The sequence below is a fragment of the Octopus sinensis genome, linkage group LG18, assembly GCF_006345805.1.
Source record: "Octopus sinensis linkage group LG18, ASM634580v1, whole genome shotgun sequence".
In the NCBI taxonomy this organism is placed as follows: Eukaryota; Metazoa; Mollusca; class Cephalopoda; order Octopoda; family Octopodidae; genus Octopus; species Octopus sinensis.
In genome coordinates this window covers 31,041,772-31,067,056 of record NC_043014.1, presented here as the reverse complement: position 1 = coordinate 31,067,056, position 25,285 = coordinate 31,041,772, and the positions used below count along the sequence as shown (strand labels likewise).

General features: G+C 36.6%; 1 protein-coding gene across 3 annotated transcripts in view; it reads right to left on the bottom strand.

Moving 5' to 3' along the window:
• The window catches only part of LOC115221702 (DNA-directed RNA polymerases I, II, and III subunit RPABC3), a 373,348-nt gene that overhangs the window by 132,238 nt on the left and 215,825 nt on the right, over positions 1 to 25,285 (bottom strand). For all 3 annotated transcript variants that reach the window (XR_005002874.1, XR_005002875.1, XM_029791906.2), the window contains exon 3: positions 16,143 to 16,317. Coding sequence is in view for 1 of the 3 variants with exons in the window: in XM_029791906.2 (XP_029647766.1) it covers positions 16,143 to 16,317 (175 nt within the window). In the remaining 2 variants the exon portion in view is untranslated. The remainder of the gene's footprint in view (positions 1 to 16,142; positions 16,318 to 25,285) is intronic.

Here is a 25,285-nt window from a genome sequence, read left to right as displayed (position 1 = left end):
GATCTGACTTTCTGAAGGCTGTGTTGCTCTCCAATGTCTAGTCTGGCAAGGTTTCTACAGCTGGATGCACTTCCAAACTGCAACCACTTCACAGAGAGCACTGCCTGCTTTTTTGTAACATCAACACTAGTGGGGTCACCAAGTAACTTAAGATAAACCCCTCAAGAATGGGGTAGAGTATTGAGGAAGGCAGGTTTGTGTCGGTTGTTAAGAGGCTAAAGTAGGTAAAGAAACCGGAACATGTCTAAATGTAGAGGAGATACAGTAGGAAAGGGAAGAGGGGTAGTGAAGATGAGATATCAAGGTATACCCTCAAGGTTCAAGGAGGAGAGAGAGCAGGTGTAGAGATTTGAGGTGCACACACATACAAGCACATTCACAAACATATACAAAGATACACATATGCAGTAATCCCTTAACTATCGTGGGTGTTACGTTCCATCCCTACCCCCCCCCCGAACAGGTGAAAATCCACGAAGTAGAAACAGTACTGTACTGTACATTTTTTCTTTATTATTTTTATAATTTGTACATATTTTATTATAAATGCAAAATAACACCATGGAGGAATCAATGTAAGCTTAAATAACAAACCACAATAGGTGAACCACGATATGGCGAGGGATTACTATACATCAAAACAATATATTTGTACATATATATATATGTGTGTATATAAATATATATATATATATATATATCTCTATATATAAAACTGAAATGCGTTTTTACCGCTTGGTTCGCTTTCAATGCCACTACATCCCGTCCGATTCGCTCCAAAATTTACAGGGACATGTAGAATGAGGTGACGATGCGCGTGGGCTACCTTAGAAATCCCTATCTTAAAAGGTGTGGTTGCTAGGGGCCATCTTCCTACCTCACCCTATTTCCTCCAGTACTCTGTCACTCCTCTTCATTTGACAATGCAACTACCGTTATTTAATGTAAAGTCTTCCTCAAATCGCTCTGTCGCTATTTACTCTCTTCCAAGAACATTTTCACTCACTCTTATCTCTTACCTTCCTATACATTTTACTCATGTATCTATCAGCGTTCATGGACAGTAACAAATATTACATCGCCATCCCCATCGCCATCGCATTCTATTGTCTACCTGTCAACACACACACACACACACACACATATATACATATATCTAATATTATATTTTTATTTTTATGTTTTTGTTTTTGGTTTTTTACTGTTTCATTTCCCTATTAGTGGTTTTATCTCTAATTTAATTTCTACAGCGTGCACACACACACACACACACACCTATATGTGGCCCCAGTACACCCGAATGAAATCGGGTTCTCTTCATCAAAATGTGAAAAGGGGTCTACAATTATCATCGCCACAGCTTATGTATGTCTTCCTCACTCACTCACTCTTTTTCCTAATGATAATTATCATCGCCACCACCAACACCACACAATCTGGACAATCTTTCTCTTATAACAAATCATGTTTACATTGCAACGACATCTGCCACCTCCGCCGTCTCTATTTATTCTGCAAATGACCAGAACTCGGGAAACTTGGTTTAGTGTTCTATGGTCTATGACCAGAACTCGGGAAACTTGGTTGAGTGTTCTATGGTCTATGACCAGAACTCGGGAAACTTGCTTGACTGTTCTATGGTCTATGACCAGAAGTTGGGAAACTTGGTTGAGTCCTCATCTTATAAAATGTGGCCCCAGTAGACCCAAATGAAATCGGGTTATATTAACCAAAAGGTGAAAAGGGGTATAAATGGGGCTGGAAGGGGATTAAAATTTAAAGGAGCGGGTGTTTAGCAATTCTCTGTTACATCAAGCTAAAAAGTTTGCTCCAGCCTTTTAATCGTCTATGTGTTGCCATCCATGATGAAGAAGTTTTGAATGCTTGCCATCGTGAGTCTACTGTCGTGAGAAAGAATCAAGTCAAAACTTGGTTTTTAGGGATTTTCTTTTACATCAAGTTCAAAATTTTACGCCAGCCGTTGAACTGTCAATACGTTGCTGTCCGTCGTTAAGAAATGCCAGCCATGGTGACTCTACTATCCTCAAATTCTATCCCTTCAAACTTTAGTTTCCAATATTTTATTATTTTTATTCAGCTCGCAAGTTCGTCTGTCCCTTTTAAATGTTAGTGTTTTGCTGTCTGTCTTGAAGCAGACCTTTCCTTTGTAACTGCCTGATATTTATGATTGATCTTTCTAAATATTTTATTTCTCAACTTACTCAAGATCTTTTGTTGTTTATAAATGGGAGAGAGATACATAAAGATAGAGAGTAAGAGAAAGCGAGGGAGAGTCCGAGAGAAAGGAAGAGTAAGAGAGTGGGAAAGTGAGAGAGAAAGGAGAAAGAAACAAAGAGGGAGAATCATCATCATCATCATCGTTTAACGTCCGTTTTCCGTGCTAGCACGGGTTGGACAGTTTGACAGGGGTCTGGGAAGCCAGGAGTCTGCACCAGGCTCCAGTCTCATCTGGCAGTGTTTCGACAGATGGATGCCCTTCCTAACGCCAAACACTCTGTGAGCGTAGTGGGTGCTTTTTTGTGCCGCCTGCACAGGTGCCAGGGGGGCTGGCAGCGGCCACGATCGGTTGGTGCTTTTTACGTGCCACCAGCACAGAAGCCAGTCAAGGCGGGGCTGCAATCCGCCACGTTCGGATGGTGCTTTTTACGTGCTGAAAGGAAGCAACAGAAAGTAACAACCACACTCTTATCCGCACGTAGAGCGGGTCACCTTCAGCTAGTATATATATATATATATATATATATATATATATACACACATACATGTCTATATACATACACACACACATATATATATACATACATGTCTATATATATATACACACACACATACATAACATATACATACATACATACACACATATATATACACATACATATATATACACCCCCACACACACATACTATATACACATAACATATGAACATATATGCGCAGGCAAACAGACATATACACATAGAGCAAAAGACATTCCAACTTAATTGGTACTTAATTATATCAAATATGACTATTGCCTTGTAGTTAGCCCTTACTGTACAATAGATAGAAATTACTGTCAACATGGTATCATGACAGTGCTGGGGTACTAACCTATTATATCAACACCACTCCCAATCTTCAGAATTTGTAGGCTGATATGCTGAGTTTAAGGAATATACAAAGATAACCTAAAAGGAATACAAGCCTCAAGAGTTAAAAAGAAAGGCTTTAACTAAATACTAAAACATATTGTCCTGATATCAAATGCATGGTGCAAAGCAGGCCTAGCCAATGTACTCGACTTATCTGCCCCCACCCCACCCTGCAAGTTGCTGGCCTAGTGTCAAAATTTGAAATCATTATGATTATTATCATTATTATAATTATTATTTAAGACAGCAAGCTGGCAGAATTGATAGCACAGTAGGTAAATTGTTTAGTGGCATTTTGTCCGTTTTTATGTTCTAAGTTCAGATTCTGCCACGGTTGACTTTGCCTTTCATCCCTTCAGGGTCAATAAAATAAGTACGAGCTGAGCACTGGCATTGATTTAATCAACTTGACCTTTTCCCCAAAACTGCTGACCTTGCACCAAAATTTGAAATTACTATTACTATTATTATTTTATTATTATCGCAATATCAAATAAAAATATGGTGATTGGTAATGTGAGAAAGTTTTGTTTTTTTTACATCTTGCAATGACATCGTATAATTCCTCAAATTTATCGACAAGATTCTTCTCATATCTCATGATTTCAAAGATTTCCATGCAACATAATGAACAACCTAATGCTAACCACTTTTTAGTGTGTGGTAAGTGTTTTTTTCATAGCACCAGCACTAGTGAGGTCATCGAGAAGCTTACAAGACAAGAAAAGAAAAATAAGCACCTTAAGAGAGTGGGGAAGAGGGGGAGATGGCTATATCCCAGGTGATGAAAAGCTAAAGTATGACAGTGGGTAAAGCACAGGTGTCTTACTAAAAAGAAAATACAGGGTGTACCCCACATTATATAAAGGTGAATGGGAATATCTGGAAAGGAGATAAAGATGATGGCAATGAGGTAGCAAAGTGAACCCTGAAGATATCTGGAGGTGAGTATGAGAGAAGAGTACCAGATAAATGTGGGTGGGGGGAATGTAGTGAGTGATGGACAAGGGTGAAGGTGTGGCTGATGGAAAATATCAGCATGCAGGAGTAGATGAGAGAGATAGATACCCACCATGTATATACATTTTTTATATATATATATATATATATATATATATATATATATATGGGTGTATGTGCGCGTGTGAGAGAGAGAGAGAGAGAAAGAGAGTGTGCGCATGTCTCTCTCTGCTTGCATCTCCTTGTCTTGATATTGCCTGATAGTTGTAAATGAGTATCATTATCATACAAGTGGTGTCAATAATTTCCAATATTCTGCAAAACCTTGTCTGGTCACAAAGAACTATTTCCTAGCTTGGAGACAGGTGGGGGCTCATGACAGGAATTTCACTTGGCTGTACAAAATCAAACTCAATAATATTCATTTGACCCATGCAAACATGGTAAAGTAGATATTACAGCACTCACGGGTGCTGGAGTCCCCACATATAAAGAACCCGTGCTGGTGCTTTGTAAAAAGCACTCCATACACTCTGTTAAGTGGTTGGCATTAGGAAGGGCATCAGCTGTAGAAATTGTGCCAAAACAGACAATTTGAGCCTGGTGCAGCTCTCCAACTTGCCAGCTCTTGTCAAACTGTCCACTCCATACCAGCATGGAAAATGTATTTTAAATGATGATGATGATGTGTGCGCGTGTGTAAACAAACACAAATTCAAAAACCTGCGTGTATATATATATCTAGTATATATAAATCACAGTATGTGTGTGTATATACATCTAATATATATAAACCACAGTGTGTGTATGTATAATGACTAATGCATACATTTCCACAATTCTCAACCAATTTTCTTCAAACTTTACACACACATTACTTACATCCCAAGGATGGTCATGCACTATATTTTGCCCAGAGCTCCTGTGTAAATGGTTGTAAATGGACATAGTTTCTTTGTACATAGGGTCTTCCATACTTTTTTAATCTTTTTATAAAAGTGAAAGGATTTTGTCTATATATTTATTTCGACTGTCCACCTGCATGGTGACCCAGTCAGGAAACAGGACTTGGAAGTTATCATTTTATTTTCATGTAAATAAATATTTATGTTAATTGAAGATTAATCCCAAAAATCTTATTTAGCTATTATTTTTAGCACAACATGTGTTATATCTCCAGTTATTTCCTTTCATATAAATAGATGTTTATGTTAATTTAAAAGATTTATCCAAATTCGTTGTATGTACATAGTTTTTTGAAAATCTATATGGTCATATATTTGCATTACAGAATATTTTTTAGTGGTTATCACATTTTTTTTATTTATTATTTATTTATATGCTGTAATTCTGTATTATTACTTACTATATTTTATTTTATATGCATATTGGTGTGTATAGTTTGAGTTTTGGTTAGAGAATATTATAAAAGCAACTGTGATTAAATTGATTAGACACACTGTACACAATGAATATCCAATACCAAGTAAACTCTCTGGTCACAACAAGATTATTTTGAGAACGTATATACATGTAGCCTGCTCACTTTTACCGTCATTACAACTTCACAATTATCTGTCTACATTTCAACATGACATATTTTCACTGCGAACTGCTAAAGATTCAAAGCAGTATTTGTGAACTGAAGTCAAACTCTTCATGTCTTCATTTTTCATTACCTGATATCAATTTCAGAGTGGTCATACACTGTAAGCACATAAATACATTCCTTTCACTTTACGTTTTCAAGTAGGTATTATATTGCCATTTTTGAATGTACCAATCATACTTCTCTCCAAAAAAATAACTCCCTTTGCTGTTGAACGAAAACTTGCAGAGGAGAAGTTTCAATGCCTTCCTTCAATTTCCATACACCATTTATGCAGCTGATTCTGACAAGAAATTCCACTTTCATGTTAAACAAATATATTTTGTAGTCATTATCCATAATCTACTACCAAAACACTTTAGTAGCTCTACTTTGCATCACTTGCAAGCTTATATGGTCCATGATCATTAAAGTGCAATAACCTCCACAATAACCGCCCTTCAATTTGATTTTCTGTTCCTAGGTTAATCAGAAACATAGATTGCCGTGCTACTCATAAACCTTATCGGTATTTCAATTATTTGGTGAAAAATATCCATCAAAGCAACTTAAACCGTCCAAAGGACGAGTGCATTTACCAGTGTGTGTGTGTGTGTGTGTGTGTGTGTATATATATATATATATATATATATATATATATATAGAGAGAGAGAGAGAGAGAGAGAGAGAGAGAGGCACAGGCATGTCTCTGTAGTGAGAAGTTTGCTTCCATACCAGATTCTTCCAGGTTCAGTACCACTGTGTGGCACCTTAGGCAAGAGTCTTCTACTATAGCCTCAGGTTGACCAAAGCCTTGTGAGTGGATTTGGTAGATGGAAACTGAAAGAAGCCCGTTGTAAATATGTATATTTTATGTGTGTGTGTCTTTGTGTCTGTATTTCTCCCCACCACCACCACCACCACCACCACCACCATTACCTAATAACTGATGTTGGTGTGCTTACATCCCCATAATTTAGCAGTTTGGCAAAAGAAACCGGTAGAATAAGTTACTAGATTTACAAAGAATAAGTTCTGGGGTCGATTGCTTCGACTAAAAACCCTTTAAAGCGGTGCTACAGCATGGCCGCAGTCAAAATGACTGAAACATGTAAAAGAACAAAAGAATAAGAGAATACACATGCACACACAAACTTATTACCATTTCAAATATGCTGGAGAAACAGTCAAACCTAAAAGAAAGCTATACACTGTATTTTGTTATGGATAAAAATTCTCACTATAGACAAATAGCTGTCTCTGTATGCATCACTGTTTATCTATCAATATATTCTCTTATTTGTTTGCCATTTTACTGTGGCCATGCAGGAGCACTGCCTTTAGTCAAACAAACTGACCCCAGGACTTGTTCTTTGTAAGCCTAATACTTATTCTCTCAATCTCTTTTGCCAAACTGCTAAGTTACAGACATAAACACACCAACTTTGGCTCTCAAGCAATGTTGGGGGAACACACACACACATACACACATAATGGGTTTCTTTCAGTTTCCATCTACTAACTCCACTCACAAGGCTTTGGTCAGCCCATGGCAATATTAGAAGACACTTGCCCAAGGTACCATGCAGTGGGAGTGAACTCAGAACCATGTGGTAGCGAAGCAACCTTCTTACCACACAGCTATGCCTGTGCCTATATATATATATAATATATATATATATATATATATATATATATATATACCAGAGTAAGCACATAAATGTGAAACAAGTTGTAAAAAGTAGTACTCGAATACCAGAGGTAGAGTAATATGCTTAAATTAATGAAAATATTATGTATATTACAAATAGAAACAAATGGATAATGGTCTTAAGCTATTCAGTTTCAATAAGCTGTTGGAACTGAAATAGGGGAAACGTTTGTAGCATGGGTTGGTTATGACTTTTCTTCCAGCTTTTTGCATGCTGAGTTCAATTCCTGCTGAGGTCAACTTTGCCTTTCATCCTTCCAGGGTTGATTGAAATAAAGTACTAGTCAAGTACTAGGGAGGTGGGGGATTTGATGTAATCAACTTGCTCTTCCCTTCAAAACTGCTGGCCTTGAGCCAACATTTGAAAAAATTTATTATCACCATCATCATCATAGTTACATAACTGAAGGAAAGATACTGAATAGCTGTAAGATAAGAAGTACTTAATACTGGACAGACATGCTCACATGTAGTCTCTCTCTCTCTCTCTCTGTTTGTCTATCTATCTCTCCCTCTCTCTCTCTCTCTCTCTCTCTCTCTCTCTCTCTCTGTTTGTCTGGCTCTCTCTCTCACACGCACTTCAGAAGTCTCTCCTTGGTCACTCAACTTTCTAAAAATAATAAAATAATAACTAAAATCTACCTTAAACTATACTTAAAGTCATAAAAATAATGGAAGGACACATATAATCCTCCAATATACTTTTGAAAATGATGAAGTGGTCACAGTTGGAAAATTTTTTTTGATCATAAGCCCACTCAATGAAGATTGACCCGGGGTTAAACAACAACATTTGTCACTTGCCTCCCCCATCTGTAAAATACTAACCACAATAATAATACTAATTGCCATTAATGACGACAACAATTGTTTTGCGCAGGAAAATGAGAAATTGCAGTCTTAGGCTGCCGTGGCTGTGTGGTAAGTTCGCTTCCTAATCACATGGTTCCTGGTTCAAGCCCTGTGTGTTGCACCTTTGGTAAGTATCTTCTACTATAGCCCTAGGCCAACAAAAGCCTAGTGAGTGGATTCAATAGATGGAAACTGAAAGAAGCCTGTTGTGTGTGTGCATGCTTGACCTCCACTGCTGACAACCAGTGCGGGTTTGTTTAATCCCAGTAATTTAGCAGTTTGCCATAAGACATCAATAAAAAAAATTTTTTTAAATAAGTACAGGGATTGATTCATGCTTCCAGGTAGTGCCCCAGCATGGCCACTGTCTAATGACTGAAATAAGTAAAAGATAAAAGACGAAAAAGATTTCCTCAGCAAACAGCTGGTTTCCTTCCTCCTTTCTCTTTCTCTTTCCACCTGGCGACATGCAAATTTATGTAAATTATGTTAGGAAAAATAGAAAAGGTAAAATACAAAAAAAAAAAAAATTAAACACTGACAAACACTAAATCAAGTAAACATTCATTTAGATCATTAAAAAAGAAAGGCAATAAGAGGGAGTGAGAGAGATAAAGAGAAATCGTGTGAAAGAGAGGGAGAGAGAGAGAAGATTGAAAGAGAATTAGGTTTCCCATCTCACCTTCCCGCTCTCTCTCTCTCTCTTACTCTCTCTTTACAGACAGCAAGCATCACATGATTGAACTACTCATACTCCTCTTACATGTAGTCTCTTTCTCTTTTTCTCTTACTCTCTCTTTCTGAGATGTACACACATTATAGCAGATAGACATGTCATGTGACAACTGCAGACATGTCCTAGCATGATAAAGTTACTAAAAGACACCTTGTGTGTGTGAGCATGTGTCTGTGTTTATGTAAGAAAAAGAGAGAGAGAGTGGATAGGGATGGAGAGGATGTATGTTTATGCGAGAAAGGTAGAGTACGAGTGTGTGCAAATGTGTAGATAGATACTGTGTACGCTCATCGGTTAGAATCCCATTTAATGTAGAGACTTGAAGACAGCAAAAACAAAAACAGAGAATAAGAATATGAAAAGAAAACAATACAAAGAGGATGAAGAAGAAGAAGAATACAATGAAAAAGAATACGATGAAGAAGAGGAAAACGATGAAGAAAAATGTGACAATGATGACGACGAAGAAGAAGAAAATGTGATGACAAAAAATATGAAGGGGGAGGAGGAGGAGGAAATTACAACAGAAATGATGGTAGTGATGATAGTGGAAAAGAAGAAAAACATGGCAAAATGGTAGACAATACTGGTTGACTGGCTGTTCCATAATAGTCAGGCAGAAACGAAAACCAGCCGACCTGGCTGGTCAGCAGACAGACGGAGAGACAGATAGACAGCCCGCCATCCAGCTGGAATCAATAATACCAGACACAACATTACAGACAGCTGTCCGGACAGCCACAAAACGAAGGGAGATAACTCTAGAGACTGGAAACTAAGCAAATGAGGAAAATCTTATTGCTATGTGCGCAGCAGGCATAAATTAATGGGCATTTGACTATCTGTGTGCGCTTATAAAATGGCAGACAGACAGAAGGGGAGACTCACAAAGGAGTAATTATTTCCATCTAGGGAGGTGTGTGTGTGTGTGTGTGTGTGTGTGTGTGTGTACATCCATGCAAGTATATACACATGTATATATATGTGTGTGCATTTGTGTATATTATTTATATATTAGCTGGCAGAAACGTTAGCACACCGGGCGAAATGCGTAGCCGTATTTCATCTGCCGCAACGGTCTGAGTTCAAATTCTGCCGAGGTCGACTTTGCCTTTCATCCTTTCGTGGTCGATTAAATAAGTACCAGTTACGCACTGGAGTCGATATTATCGACTGTGTTTAGCCCCTTGTGGGTAGTAAAGAAATAATTATTTACATATTAGTATATACACACACACGTGCATATATACTTACATTAATGGTTAGGGTGTTGCAGTCACAATCATGATTTTGATTCCCTGATCAGCAGGGCATTGTGCTCCAGAGCAAAACTCTTCATTTCACATTACTCCAGTCTAATTTGTTAATTTCTTCTAGTATTACCATTGGACCTCAATGTTGGAATAACGTCCAGAAACCAGGGGCAGGCATGGCTGTGTGGTTTAGTTGTTTGCTTTCCTAGCATATGGTTTCAGGTTCAGTATCATTGTGCAGGACCTTGAATAAGTGTCTCCTATTATTGCTCTGAGTAGACCAAAGCCTTGTGAGTGAATTTGGTAGATGGAAAATGTGTGAAAGCCCATCGTGTGTATGTGTGTGTATTTCTACCCTCTCCACCAATACTCGACAACCACTGTTGGTTTATTTACATCTCTGTAACTTAGGCAGAATAAATGCCAGGCTCTACAAAAATACTGGGGTTGACTTGTTTAGCAAAACCTATCAAGGCTGTGTCCCAGCATGGCTGCAGTTCTATCACTAAAACATGTAAACCTCTCAAAAGCAATATGATTATATATATATATATAATATATATATATATATATATATATATACATATGTATATATATATACATATATATATATTCCAATCTTTCTTTTACTAGTTTCAGTCATTAGACTGTGGCAACGCCTTGAAGAACATTTAGTTGGATGACTGGTACTTATTCTATCAGTCTTTTTTGCTAAACACTCAGTTACAGGCATATAAACACACCAACACCAGTCATCAAGCAGTGGTGTGGGACACGGACAGATAGACAGACACACACACAAATATGATGGACTTCTTTTCAGTTTCTATCCGCCAAATCCACTCACATAGCTTTGATTGGACCAAGGCTGTAGTAGAAGACACTTGCCCAAGATGCCACACAGTGGGACTGAAACCAGAACCATGTGGCTGGGAAGCAAGCTTCTTACCACAGTCATGTCTGCACCTATATGCGTCTTGAATCTAGGTTATATTCTTCTGCTTTGGTAGAATTTTAAATAACCCTTCCTTTTCTATCTCATAAAAACAGTCTCCTCTTTGACTGCTTTAAACTTCGCTCACAGATTATCTCAAGACAACTGAAAGCTGAAATACATGTTTGGAGTTAAAATGTTAAGAAGAAACATCAATAAGTATTGACACCAAAAGGATTAACTGATCAGAACAAAAAATACAGAGAAATATAAGTATAAAAAAAGGTTAGACTATTGAAATCACTTTGATTGCTTCATGCTCTTGCTTGAAGAGGCTGGGTCATCCTAGGTTAGTGGTCCCAGAGACATCATCATGCATAGAGCTGACAAGGTCCACCAGTGCTCTCCATTGCTGGTGGTCCCATGTCAGCCTCACTAGATCCTCTAAGGTGACTTTGAACCTCTGGAAATCTTCCATAATCACATCCAGCCAAGTGGTGCAGTGCCTGCCACAAGGCCTCTTCCAGCTTGCAGCTGCTATGTCAAATGAGAGTAATGCCAGGTAGGATGATCTGGTGGGAGACAGAGGACATGACCCTTCCAGCACATGCAATGAATAGCTATGAGGTAGGAGGCTGTGGGCTGATGCATGCATGCACACAGTTCTTTGTTGGAATTGTGTGGTCAGTTAGTTTGTCAAGGACAAGGATGGTGGACACAGTTGATGTAATTGACACTGGTGTTTTATTGATGTTAACATTGTATTTAGAAAGAAAGATATAGGAAGTATGATCATAATCATAATGGAGATGGTGGTGGTGGTGATTATAGAAAATGATGGTAAAAGAAAAGGTGGGAAATGGGGGAGGTGTGTGTGTGTGTGATGAAAGAACTGTAGGGCTATGATGAGAAGAGATTGCTCAAACAGAACCAGATACCACCAGCTGTGTTCACACAGGGGTAGTACTGCAAACACACTATGGTACCCACGTCTGCCAGAGTATTTCATTCTGTCTACTATAATATAACATAAGTATTATATTAGGTGTCTGCATGTGGGTGTGCATGTCTCTGAGAAGAGGAAGAGAGAGAGAGAGAGAGAGAGAGAGAGAGAGAGAGAGAGAGAGAGAGAGAGAGAGGGGAAAGAGAGTGCTTTATGTCTGAACAGAGTCCATTAAGATTCCAAATGTGTCCAACTGTACATGACAATGATTTGGTGTTAATGACTAAAGTTGTTGCTTAACCTCCAAATCCACTCTGAGTAATATATAATCAAAGAATTCCAGCTTTGATCATCCTATCTTTGTAGGGGTAAGTAAAATTACATTATTATATGTGTCAATTTCAAGATAATGGGAGGGAGTTGATTTGAGGGATATTTGGCTACTAATTCCAGTGAGTTAAATGACCACATAGAGTTTCCCTTTCTTAATGTCTTCATCAGGGCTGAGATGGAGTGTTGAGATGGTATTTAATGCCACATTGTATAGCAAGACAGAGTTTGGATGGAGACAGTGTCAAAATTTGTAAAACACTTGAATTTAAGTTAGTCATTGTCAAGTCTCCTAAATATGTAGGTTGTTATTCAAACTGTAATCAAATTCTGTGAGGTTTATGCAAGAGAAAAGAAAAACAACTAGTAAGATAGGAATCTTATGATCTATAGCAACAGAACAGTTTATAAAATTCCAAAAACTAAATTTGCACATCATTATCAAAAGACACCTCTCAACGTCACAAATCCTCAACATCACTAGGATTCACCTCCCCTCACAAAACACTAGAAAACAACTCTCCTTTACAATCTCTTCACAAAATACCAGGAGTCAACTCTTTTTACAAAACACTAAAACTGACCTCTTTGCACAAAACACCAGGAGTTACCTCTCCTCATAAAACACCAGGGCTCACCACTTCTCACAGAATATCAGAATTCACCACACTTCCAACACTTGTGTTTCAATCAAATATTTTATAAGTTTAGGGTTGTATATTCTGGTGTCTTACCACCCGTACTTGATACCTTTTTTTTCTTTCTCAACACTGGAAAGAAGAGAGTTAAAGGCAGCCTCAACAATAATGGTAAAGCTACCCTTAATGCAAAGTATGTAAAGAGACATAATTAAATACAAACAACAACAATAATTTCTGATATAGAAAAGGGGCAAGCATTTTTGAGGGAAAGGATCAGTTGATTAAACTGCCTCCAAGTATCTGACTGGTACTTTATTAATCCAGGAAAAATATAAAACAAAGATAACCCCAGCAGAATTTGAACTCAGAATGCAAAGAGCTCGAAGAAATATCACAAAGCATTTCATCCAATTCTGTATATATTTTACTTCATTAACTTTTTTTGATACCAGCCCACCTGGGACTAGTCTCTGGGCTCATGACACAAAACCTTGTGTTTCAATACTTCCATTTATAAATTAGAAAAATAAAATAAAATAAAAAAACTTCTATAATTATGTTTAATAGCCTTTTGGTGATTTATGTTACAAGTAGGTATGGCTATGTGGTAAGAAACTTGTTTCCCAACCACTTGGTTTCAGGTTCAGTTCTACTGCATGGCACCTTGGGCAAGTGTCTTCAAAGCCTTGTGAGTGGATTTCATAGCTGGAAACTAAAAGAAACCCATGGTACATGTGTGTGTGTATTTTTGTGTACCCTCTACCACTGCTCAATAACCAGTGTTGGTTTGTTTGCATCCCCATAACTTAGTGATCTTGCAAAAGAGGCCAATAGAATATGTACCAGGTTTAAAAGTAAGTACTAGAATCAATTTGTTCAATATTCAAGGTGGTGCTCTGGCAAAGACCAACATCCGCTTAATAATGACGAAGCCTTTAGATCCAAAATCCCTCCAAATTTTTTATTATTTTCAAAATTAATAGAAAATCCATAGACAGTGTATTTTGCTAAAAATATGGTAATGAAATGGTCAAAGATTAGAATCTCTCTCTCTCTCTTGCTCACACACACAAACTTAGATTTTTGGACTAAACAGAGAGAAGATATCAGCATTTCAGGCCAGAGGCCAGCTAACAGAAATAAAACAAAAATTTGACATTTTAACCTTAGAGTTGTCAATAAATAAAGAATCTTGATTATTTCAGCACTCTAATTATAGACTGTACAACCAAATTAAAAAAAAAAAATTATAGGAAAGAAAAAAAGACATAAGAAAAATTGATGATTTTTTTTTTTTATAATAGTCATAAGGCAGAAAATTTTGGATAAACCTATAGTCATTTGTAACAACCCCAGCAGTTGACTGGTACTTCATTTCATCAACCCTGAAAGGATGACAGGCAAAGCTGACTTTTGTGAGATTTGAACATTGCAAGAATTATGCATGTCTTGGTATAGAAAGAGGTATCTCTTGTACTTTGATGTTCACAAATTCTCTCTAGGTGTTCATTATTCTATAAGCAATTTGATCAGTCTGTAGGGATATGAAATTTCCTGTTTTGTGAAGGTAGAGTTTGTTTGGTGTTTGCTCAAAAAATTTCTTCAAATTTTCTTTTATAAATATACACTAAAGTGGGGCTGATATAAAAGGTGTATACATATTCATACATAAAAAAGGGAATAAGGATATAATATAATTTAATTAAAAAAAGATAAAGGAACAGGTTCTTTCAGTTTGTTTGCATACAAGTATATATTGTATGTGCGTGTATGTAGGTTTGTGTAACACAGGTGGACAAACAGAAAAAAGTGGCACTCAAGACGTTTGGTAATAGCTGCATATAATATTAAATAACAAGTTGACTTCACTCCAGACAACTTAAAGCTCCATAGGCTTGTTGGATGAACCTGTCTCAGATAATTCTATTACTCTCCCTTCGATACATGATGAGATAGGTTAATCCTAACACACACAAGGCAATTTATCTGGTACTCTATCAATTCTGTTAATCCACCCACTGCCATCAAAATATTAACCTCAGATTCACAAATATTTACTTATTCTGACATTTTTCACCATGATTTGACATTAAAAAACAAATTATTTTAGCATTTTAACCACAGATTCACAAATAGTTTTAAAAATAATAATGACATTTCAAACTGAGATACAAGACCTGAAATTTCGATACAGAGGTGAATCAATTAAACTGAGCCCCAAACTCACACCCAGTACTTGACTAATATTTTATAATGTGTATCCTAGAAGTATGAAAGGCAAAGTTGACTTTGGCAGGATTTGAACTCAGAACATGAAGAACCATTACTTTTCATGTTCTAAGTTCAAATCTGACCGAAGTCAACTCTATCTTTCATCTTTCCAAAGTCAACAAAAGTACTGGGGACATTTTCTGAAAACCTATGACCAAAAATTAAAGAAATAAAGAGAAGAATCTGCTTCTGGGGAGAACATCAATCTTTTTTACTTTTTTTAATGGTTTATTCAGAGGAGTAACAGCAGCACTTATAGCCCTTTTCAGGGCCTCCAAAATCTAGTGGAAGAGAAGATATGCTCAGACCAGAAATCTGTCTCTGAATTCTTGCAACAGACTGAATTTGGCTAAAGGTAAACTGATTAAGTCTGCTAACCAAGAACAATAGCAGCTTCTTTCTGCACTGTTTCTGCCAATCAAATTTCTTTCACAAACTCAAAGCTAAGACAGAAGACACCTACTCAAGAGGTTGAGTAAAGGATTGAGCCTAAAACCTTCTGGTTGTGAAGTGTACTTCTTTACCATGCAGCCATGTCTGCATCCATATTTATTCCTGAAAGAAATAATACTTTATCATGTCCCCACCCCACCACAACAAGATAGACCAAGGCACACATTTATAGACAGTCAACAGTAGGAATGAATCTACCAACCACAAAATAGTGTTGCAATACACAGTATTGATCATGTCAGTTTAAAAGATAGCTTAATTAGATAAACCATGAGAGTTTTTCAAACAAAAATCAGTGATAAAAGTGTGTTTACTTACAGTCTTCCAGAGTCAGCGCCGGTCTCATCACCTTCCAATTTATAAACCTTTCCATACATAACATATTCAAAGCTGTCTGCTCGGGTTGGGCCACTATCAACAGGTGAATATTCCCCATCATCAGGATAGCCATCTTCACGTAAAGTTGTAGCTATCACCATCCGAAACTTGTCACCTATTGTGAAACAAAAAGAAAAAGAATAATGAAAATGTGTTAAGGGAAAATCCAAAGATATAAGACCAACACATTGAATTAAGAAAAGAGTAATTCATAAATACATAATTACCTTACTTACTCATGTGTAAATCACATTTTTTGTATTATTATAAATACTAAGCCCTGTGAGTGCATATTTCATATGGGTGCAGCCACACTGAATAAATTACAGTACAATTTACCTACACTAAACTAGGAAAAAATATTCATGGTCTGGTCTCTTGAAAAAGCTGATACCACCAGCCAGACTTACATCTTACATACAAAATTTGAATGAGGTATCCAGTAAGTCATTGAAGAATAAGACATGTCTGATGTGGATGATTTGGATGTCTTTAAACCATAAGGAACTGACCAAAAGTGGTAACCCCATGAAGCTAAACTTGTCACTTGTAACATTTGTAAAGAATAGCTGAAATTATATTCCAGCTGAGATGGTGAAGAAGAATTTCCTAGAGAGAGGAATATAAAATGACATGAATTGAACAAAAGATGATTATTTAGGTACATATCCCCAAGATGACAAAGGGAGAGGTGAAACAAAGGAAATATTAGAATCATAGGATAGAGATGAAATATGAACAACAGAAATGAGAGAACACTTTATGACACCAGTGATGATGACAAATCTGAATTTGATGGCTTTCAACTGGATTTTAAGATGTGCATAATAATCATTTTTTTATAAACAGTGGCTGTGTGGTAAGAAGTTTCCTTTCCAACCACAGGGTCCTGGATTCAGTCCCACTGCACAGCACCATGTGAAAGTGTCTTCTGCTATAGCTCTGGGCTGCTCAAAGTCTTGAGTGGATTTGGTAGACAGAAACCAAAAGAACCCCATTTTGTGTCCGTCTATCCATCTATCCGTCCATTCATATATCTATCTAAGTGAGATCACAGTCATGGCTAATACTGGTATACATAACTAGCATGTAAAAAGCACCCACTACACTCTTGGGCTGGTTGGTGTCAGGAAGGGCATCCAGCTGTAGAAACTGTGTCAAATCAGATTGGAACCTGGTGCAGCTCCCCAGCTTACCAGTTTTCAGTCAAACCGTCCAATACATGCCAGCTTGGAAAACAGATATTAAATGATGATGGTGATACACACACACACACACACAAACATTCTCAACTTACAACCTATGTGACTTATGACCACTAAAAAATAAGTAAATAAAAAATAAATTTAAAAAATCGATTTTCGGATGTTGGGCAGCTTGCACATATAATAACTATAGCAGCATCTGGCAACGCAGGCCTTCCTCAGACCCAGACATCCACTGCCTGCCACTGTCTCTCAGTCGCTTTCAAGCATCAGTTGCATTTGAATGAAAATAGCATTGAAAAATATAAATCCAACATACAACCAGATCGGCTTATGACCTGTAAGTCAGAAGAGAACTCGGTCAGAACTTATGAAGGTGTGTGTTTTTATGTTTGCATTCGTCCCCACCACTGCTTGACAGTAGGTGTTGACTTGTTTACATCCCACTAATTTAGCTATTCGGTAAAAAGAGATTGATAGAATAAGTACCAGACCTTAAAATAAAAAGAGGACTGAGGGTAATTTAGCTGACTTACCCCTTCAAGATGATGCCCCAGTATGGCTACAGTCCAAAGACTGAAACAAGTGAAAGAAGATAATTCATAATTTCACAATTTTCTTCAACCTTAAAAATGATTTCCTGACTTCTTTGATATCATAATATCCTTTTGGGTCATGTATTATGTATTACTAGCCTGCTTAGTTATGGGGGTATAAACAAACCAACATCAAACAGTGGTAGCAAAGAAACACACACACACCCACAGACATACACACACAATGAACTTCTCCCAGTTTCTATTTGCCAAATCCACTCACAAGGCTTTGGTCAGCCCATGGCTAAAGTGGAAGTCACTTGCCCACAGTGCAACACATTGGGACTAAAACCAAGACATGGTTGATAAGCAAGACTCTTAACCACACGGCCACATTTTGTGAACTTTATTTGTCTAACTCTACTAATAACAGTAGACATGTATCATAACTAGCAAAACTCTTAGTCTTGTTGACTCATTTATCATGTGAATATCTATTACAAAAAGGTTTACAAACTTTTCTGCGCAAAATATGGAATGTGACTTATACATGAGTCATCATCATCATCACCGTTTAACATCCGTTTTCCATACTGGTATAGGCTGAATAGATTGGTAGGATCTGGTGGAGGCAGGGCTGCAACAAATTCCAATGTTAGCTTTGACATGGGTTTTTTCACATCCGGAAGCCCTTTCTAACATTAACCCATTTGCAGAGTGTATTGGAGGTTTTGTTTTGTTTGTTTTTTCTCATGCAACTGACTCTAGTGAGGTTACCACAACATGCATAACAAAAAAAATAATACTGGAACACAAAGAAGGAAAGAGGAAGACTCCCCTCCAACTAAATGGAGGGGAAGTACTTGAGCAGGGGGGGGGGCAATCAGAGGCTCAAGTGTGCTAGAGGGACAAGTCCAGGTGTCTTGCTATGGTAGAGATACAAGGCTTACTCACATTATACAAGGGTGGGCAGGAATAGCTGGAAAAAAGATACAGATGGTAATGATGGGATGCCCGAACATCTAAATGTACACGGTGGACATAAGAGAGGGTACAAACAGTGGATTAATGGGATGGAAGTTTCATAAGGGGAGAACAAATAGATGGTCATTTGTATTTTGGTAATTATCATAGTGATGGTAATGATGATAATGGAAACTTTCTCCGAATGCTATTTGTAGCAAGCAAACTGATCACTACTTGGGATGAACTAATTAATTAGAAGAGGCTACCAATTTCCAGCCAATGCTTGTAAGTATTAATGTTAAGAAAAAGAAATATCAAGAGAAACTTTAGATTCAGGCAAAATTTGGAACCCCAGCAATGACAAATAACAAACATCGATTATAGCTTTCTTATCAATAACAAACAAACCAACACAGTGAAGAATCCAAAACACACATTAGATCACAGGGAAACAGTATAATATGAAGAAACTATTGGTGTGGTTTGTGTCAATGAATAGTAAGAACAAAAAGCTTACTAGGTGGAATAAATTAGTATGGTGTGAGGAAGAGGAGAAGCATAATATGAGAAGAAGAAGAAGAAGAAGAAGAAGAAGAAGAAGAAAAAACCATTCAACATGCTAGAATTTACAGTCAAATCTCCCCTCAAATGACAAGTTACTGTCTTGAGAAAGGAAAGGACATATTCGATAACATTGTCCTAGGTATACTTTGAAAAAATGTTATGGCCATCACTAGACTACTTCTGATCAAAATTCTGTCCAAAGAACAGATTCAAGGTTACTTAGGACTGATAATTTGATTTCTTCACCTGGAAGAAGACTTTGTGTAAAAATAAAAATATGGAGGATTTCAAGGAAATATGTTGTTGTTTAGGCCTTAGCTCTCAACTTTTATGAAACAAACTCATGAACAAAGTAATTCCAGCTGTGACCACCCTACCTTTTCAGGAGTAATTCTTGGACAACATTATCCAATATACTCCTTCCTTAGCATTTAAACTGGCCACAACTGGCTCAAATATTCTACCTGTTTTATGTTCTAACTGACCAGATTTGGCCTTTCACACCTATCTTCCAATGTCTTAGGAAACATAAACAATCACATCATTGAAATCTCGATACAAGACAATGCATAACTAATTCAAAACAATGTGAATGATACATAAATATTACATGTAACAAAGCAATGTCAATGCTAAAGAGTTAAAACAGTGAAATGAGTGAAAATGGGGAGATTTGGCTACATATTGATCTATCATACAGGAGTATTTCTCATGTCCAAGGTTGGTGGAGATGGTACCTTGACACGTGCAGTGAGGCAAATCTTTTAAAATTGAATTTCTGTTACATTGTACAAGTTATATAGCACATGCTTTGTCTTTCCATGCTGCACCAAAGTGTGTGTATATATATATATATATATATATATATATATATATATATGAAATTTTCTGAGTATCATCTTCTCTGTTTCAATTATATCTATGGTGTGACTGCTTGTTTCCTCTCCCTTCTGGAACAAATTATTTTTGTGTATAATCAATAACATTTTAAAAGAATACAAACTGTTCTTTAAAATGTACATTCTATAAATAAATACACCAGGTAAAACACCACTTTCATTCAGCAAATCAGATTTAGCAGAACAGACTATTTTAACACATGCACACACTAGCTGTTATAATTAACATTAGAGACACCAAAATAAAATAAAATCTAAGAAAGACCTGGTAGAGTACTGTTTAAATTTTAGTGAATCCCCCACCACAATGACCTTTCTTCACCCTTTTAGAAAACTTATTATAAAACTAAACACAATTATGAAAAAGATTATTTTAGAATCACTTAAACATTTTTGACAGATTGTATCAAAAATCCCATTAAGAAAAAAGAAGAAAAAAAATCACAATCATTATAACAACCATAACAGTCTAATGATTGAGACTTCGTGAGGCCATTCAACTTGCTAGAAATAGCAGCCATGTTGCCCACTTGAATACTGCAATCTTAAAAAAAAAAATGGATGAACACATTGAATAACACAGTTTTACAAACATTATATCTGAACAGAAAGATGCAATGGTCATTGCTAGAAAATCATTGCTCAAAGCTCTTTTCAGACTTCACCTGACATTAAATAACAACAGAAACAACACCTTTTCAAATCTTTGCAATAGTCTCTGTGTAGGCTTTTCAATACAAAGGTTCAGCAAAGTGGAAATAATAATAATAATAATCCTCACTGCTATAGGCACAAAGCCTGAAATTATGTGGGAGGAGATAAGTCAATTACATTGGCCCCAGTGTTTCACTGGTACTTATTCTATCGACCTTGGAAGGATGAAAGGCAAAGTTGACCTCAGCAGAATTTGGATTCAGAACATAAAGACAGACGAAATGCCACTAATTAATTTGCCCAGCATGCTAATGATCCTGCCAGTTCACCACCATAATAATAATAACAATAATAATAATAAAAATAATAATCTTTTCAACTAAAGGCACAATGCCTGGAATTTTGGGGAGGGCACTAGTTGATTACATCAATCCCCAGTATTTCACAGGTACTTAATTTATCAACCCCAAAAAGATGAAATGCCACTAAGCATTTTGCCCAGCATGTTAAAGATTCTGCCAGCTTGCAGCCTTAATAATAATAATAATAATAAGCATGGGTCAAATGGAAGTTATTTGAGGTGCAGCCATGACTGTGTTTAGGGAGTTTGCATCCTAACCACAATTTTGGATTCCCCACTGCACAGTATCTTGGGCAAGTGTCTTGTACTATAGCCTTGTGCTAACTAAAGCCTTCTGATTGCAATTGGTAAGTAGAAACTAAAGTCCATCATGTGTATATGTGTATGTGACAGTTGAGTGGATATTGGAGAAAAACTGATAAAAGAAATTATTATTAGAGCATAAGCAGAACGTTCAAGGTTGGATACACACACCATGCATGCCTTTCCCTTGCAATAAAAACAGAAGGAAAGCAAAATCTTTATTGAAGCAAACTTGGTACATAAAGGGAAGAAATGAAAGACAATAATAGAACCTCCCCTTATGTGAATAGCTTCAATATTTTCCCCCTGTAGGCTAAAATATAATTACACCACAGATATGTTTGTTTAACAAAAGAAATGCAGTAAAATCACATTGCAGACACCAAAATAAATTCATTTTTAAGAAGTGGAATACATTTAAAAGAGACTCAACATCTGAAGGTTCCCTAGCAGAAGAGACACAATGATAATCAACAGAATGAAAAACAGAATATTGCACATACCCCAAAACTCAATACCCAATGGACTGTAAGAAGAAAATAACAATATACCACAAACTATCATTTAATTACACTCTCAGCATCAACAGTATAAATCAGAACAACTTAAAGGAAACAAATGGAATGAAAACCAGCATAGCAGAATAAAATTGAGTAACATCAGATGGGACACTTGCAGTGATAATGCAAAACCCCAGCAGAATAATAAATTAGAGTAACAGGGTACAATAAAGTGAATCAACCAAATAAACTACTTGGTGAGCAACAAATTAACCGATGAAGACAAATGACAATTTAGAGGACTAAATAAAACAGCATATCAAAGAATAACATTTAACAGCATCATATAAACAGTTAGAGTCCATGTAGACCCCATCAAAATGACCAACAAATTAACCCACAAAAGTGAATGAGAGAAACCAAATATAATAACAGAATCAACCAATTGATGAACTGACTAATGAAAAGTGACAAAATGATGATAATCTAGAAGATAACACTCAAATATGATAATACATAGTAAATAATCAATGAAAACAATGCACACACAGGGGAATAAGTTCACTTGAATGTATATAAAACCATCTTAAAACACAGAGTGAGTCACCAGAACAATTTCTATAATCTAAAATTCAAGTACTGATGACCCTGTATATTATCTCTCCTCTATACATCTCTCACTCTTTCTATACGCTAAGCCTGCTTCTCCCTTCATGCTCTTGCAACCTACCCAGCTCACTTGCCCTCCCTTAACTTATTTGTATCATATCTATCAACCCATACCCTCTATTAATTCACTACATCCACTCTTCAACTCTAAACAGCCTCTACACTTGTTACCTACTATTCTATACCTTCCCTTATTATCTCTCAACACTTTTTCTCCATTATATATTCACCCCTGCACCTATTTCCCATCCCTAACCATCTATCACTCTCCCATATCCTTGCAACCCCTACCCACCCACATTCTTTATTCTGTTCATTGAGGTCCCTCTGAAACCACACCACTATTTTTTATCTTTTTCCAGCTTCACCCAGGTCATTCCCATCTTATCTTCTATGATGCTTGTAACAATATAGCTCTTCAACAACAAGAAACCTGTTCCATTCTAGTTCCTTCTCTCATACTTTAATACTCCTCATTTCCTATCATAGAGCAAACTCTTTGTTGTAGCCCCACTCAGCCAAAGGAGATTTTTAGTCTAGCAAGCTGCACGGTGATCTCAATAGTACTGGTACCCTGAAAAAAGCACTCAGCACATGCAATAAAGTGTTAGGAAGTGCATCCAGCCAGAGAAACTATGCCTAAGCAGACATTGGAGCACAAAGGTGTCCTTGGATTTGTCAAATCCTGTCAAACTGTCCCACCTGTGTCAGCATGGAATACAGATGTCAAATTATGCAGATGATGAGAAAGAGAATTCAGTTTAAACAGTTTAAAATTTGCATCATGTATTGAGTACTCTTTTCCACTTCCTTTACAAACTTTGTTTACAACATTTGAAAAAACATGTACACACATGCATATTTTCTTTACAGTTATGATCAGTCTTTACTGCCTCTTAATTCTTTATATTCTCAATACTCTGCCCTTTTTCTCTATCATTCCCTTTCTCCTATATCTATGTTATTGTGATTGTACCTTTACCCCTCTCTTTTCTTTGCCCTATGCTCTTAATACTAATTTTCACCTCATCTGACTTGGCCCTCATCACCTATCTCCTATTTCAATTGAATTTCAGTTTCTTACAAACTTTGGCCTCCTCCTCTAGTAACTCTTCCATACACTTTACTTCCTTCCCAATTCTTTACTTCAGATGCTACTCACACCAACTATCACAGGCTTTTCCCACAATCTTACACAATTTTTCATTCACATTTCTGTGACCAAGGCAAACAACACTTCTATGTAGTCTCTATTTAGCTTTGAAGAAGGGTAAATGCCCAAAATATGCATTTTCACTCCTCAGCACAAATTTGCTTAGTGGACACTTGTGTGCATGTGCATTTACATACTTAGCTGGGCATAATGTGTTGTAAACAATGACTTGCATATCTAGATACAAGTACTTCATATTCCTTGATACACAGCAAATGATATTTATATTCTACACAATAAAAACATTGCACATTTAAAAATTAACTACACTTCACTACACACAAATATTAGTATCATGAGTATCTCACCCCTAATCTCACATGCCTTCCCTTGTAACTGTCCTTTTCCAATCTCCTTCTCTCTCTCTTCACTCCTCCCTCTCCACCTACACCCACTGCTATTCAGATTGAATTTCTATTCCCAGTCTTCCTATCCCACTACCTAACTTCCATTTTACACTAAACCTGCCTTGTAAACAGACATCATAAATTCAGTATCACATATTGTTTTTAGTTTTCACTTGCTCTCTAAATACTTTGCTTCTCTTTGATAAAGTATATTAACTGAGATGTTAGGTTCTCTCTTGTTTTTCCCACTAGCATATTTGCACACCTCTTCACTTGTCTTTCACTTTATATTTTCCATCCTTTTCCAGTCCTGTATTTGTCATTTATCTAACTCTGTGCATTGTTTTTAACATTGCATGTGTGTGTGTGTGTGTGTGCACAAATGCATACAATTTTCAATAGTGGAAGTCAAAGCGGATAAAACTAGAAATAATAACATATACGATATTTTAACCAATATTCTATATGCTGTAACTGATAGCTTTATTTACTTTCAGCTCACCTATAAAAAAAAAAAAGAAGTTACTTCCTATCTCTGAAAGTTTCTAAATTCTTATAATGTAAATGTGTGCGCGTGCATGTGGGTGTGTATCACATTCTTTCTCTCACCGTTATTTTTTTTCATTCTCCCTCCATTTTTTTAATCTTAATCCTTTTCGTTGAAGAGCATAGGCTCAAAATGTAAAAGACTTTTCCATTTTCCCAAGCATTAGACTAATATACCTGCTTGTTGTTTCCTACACCTGTCTTTATTTTTTGGTTTTCTGTAAATTTCAACTATATATATATATATATTTATTTATTTATTTAGGGGTATGGGTATGATTGGGATTTCATATTTCAAAAATATTCTTGAAAATGTAATT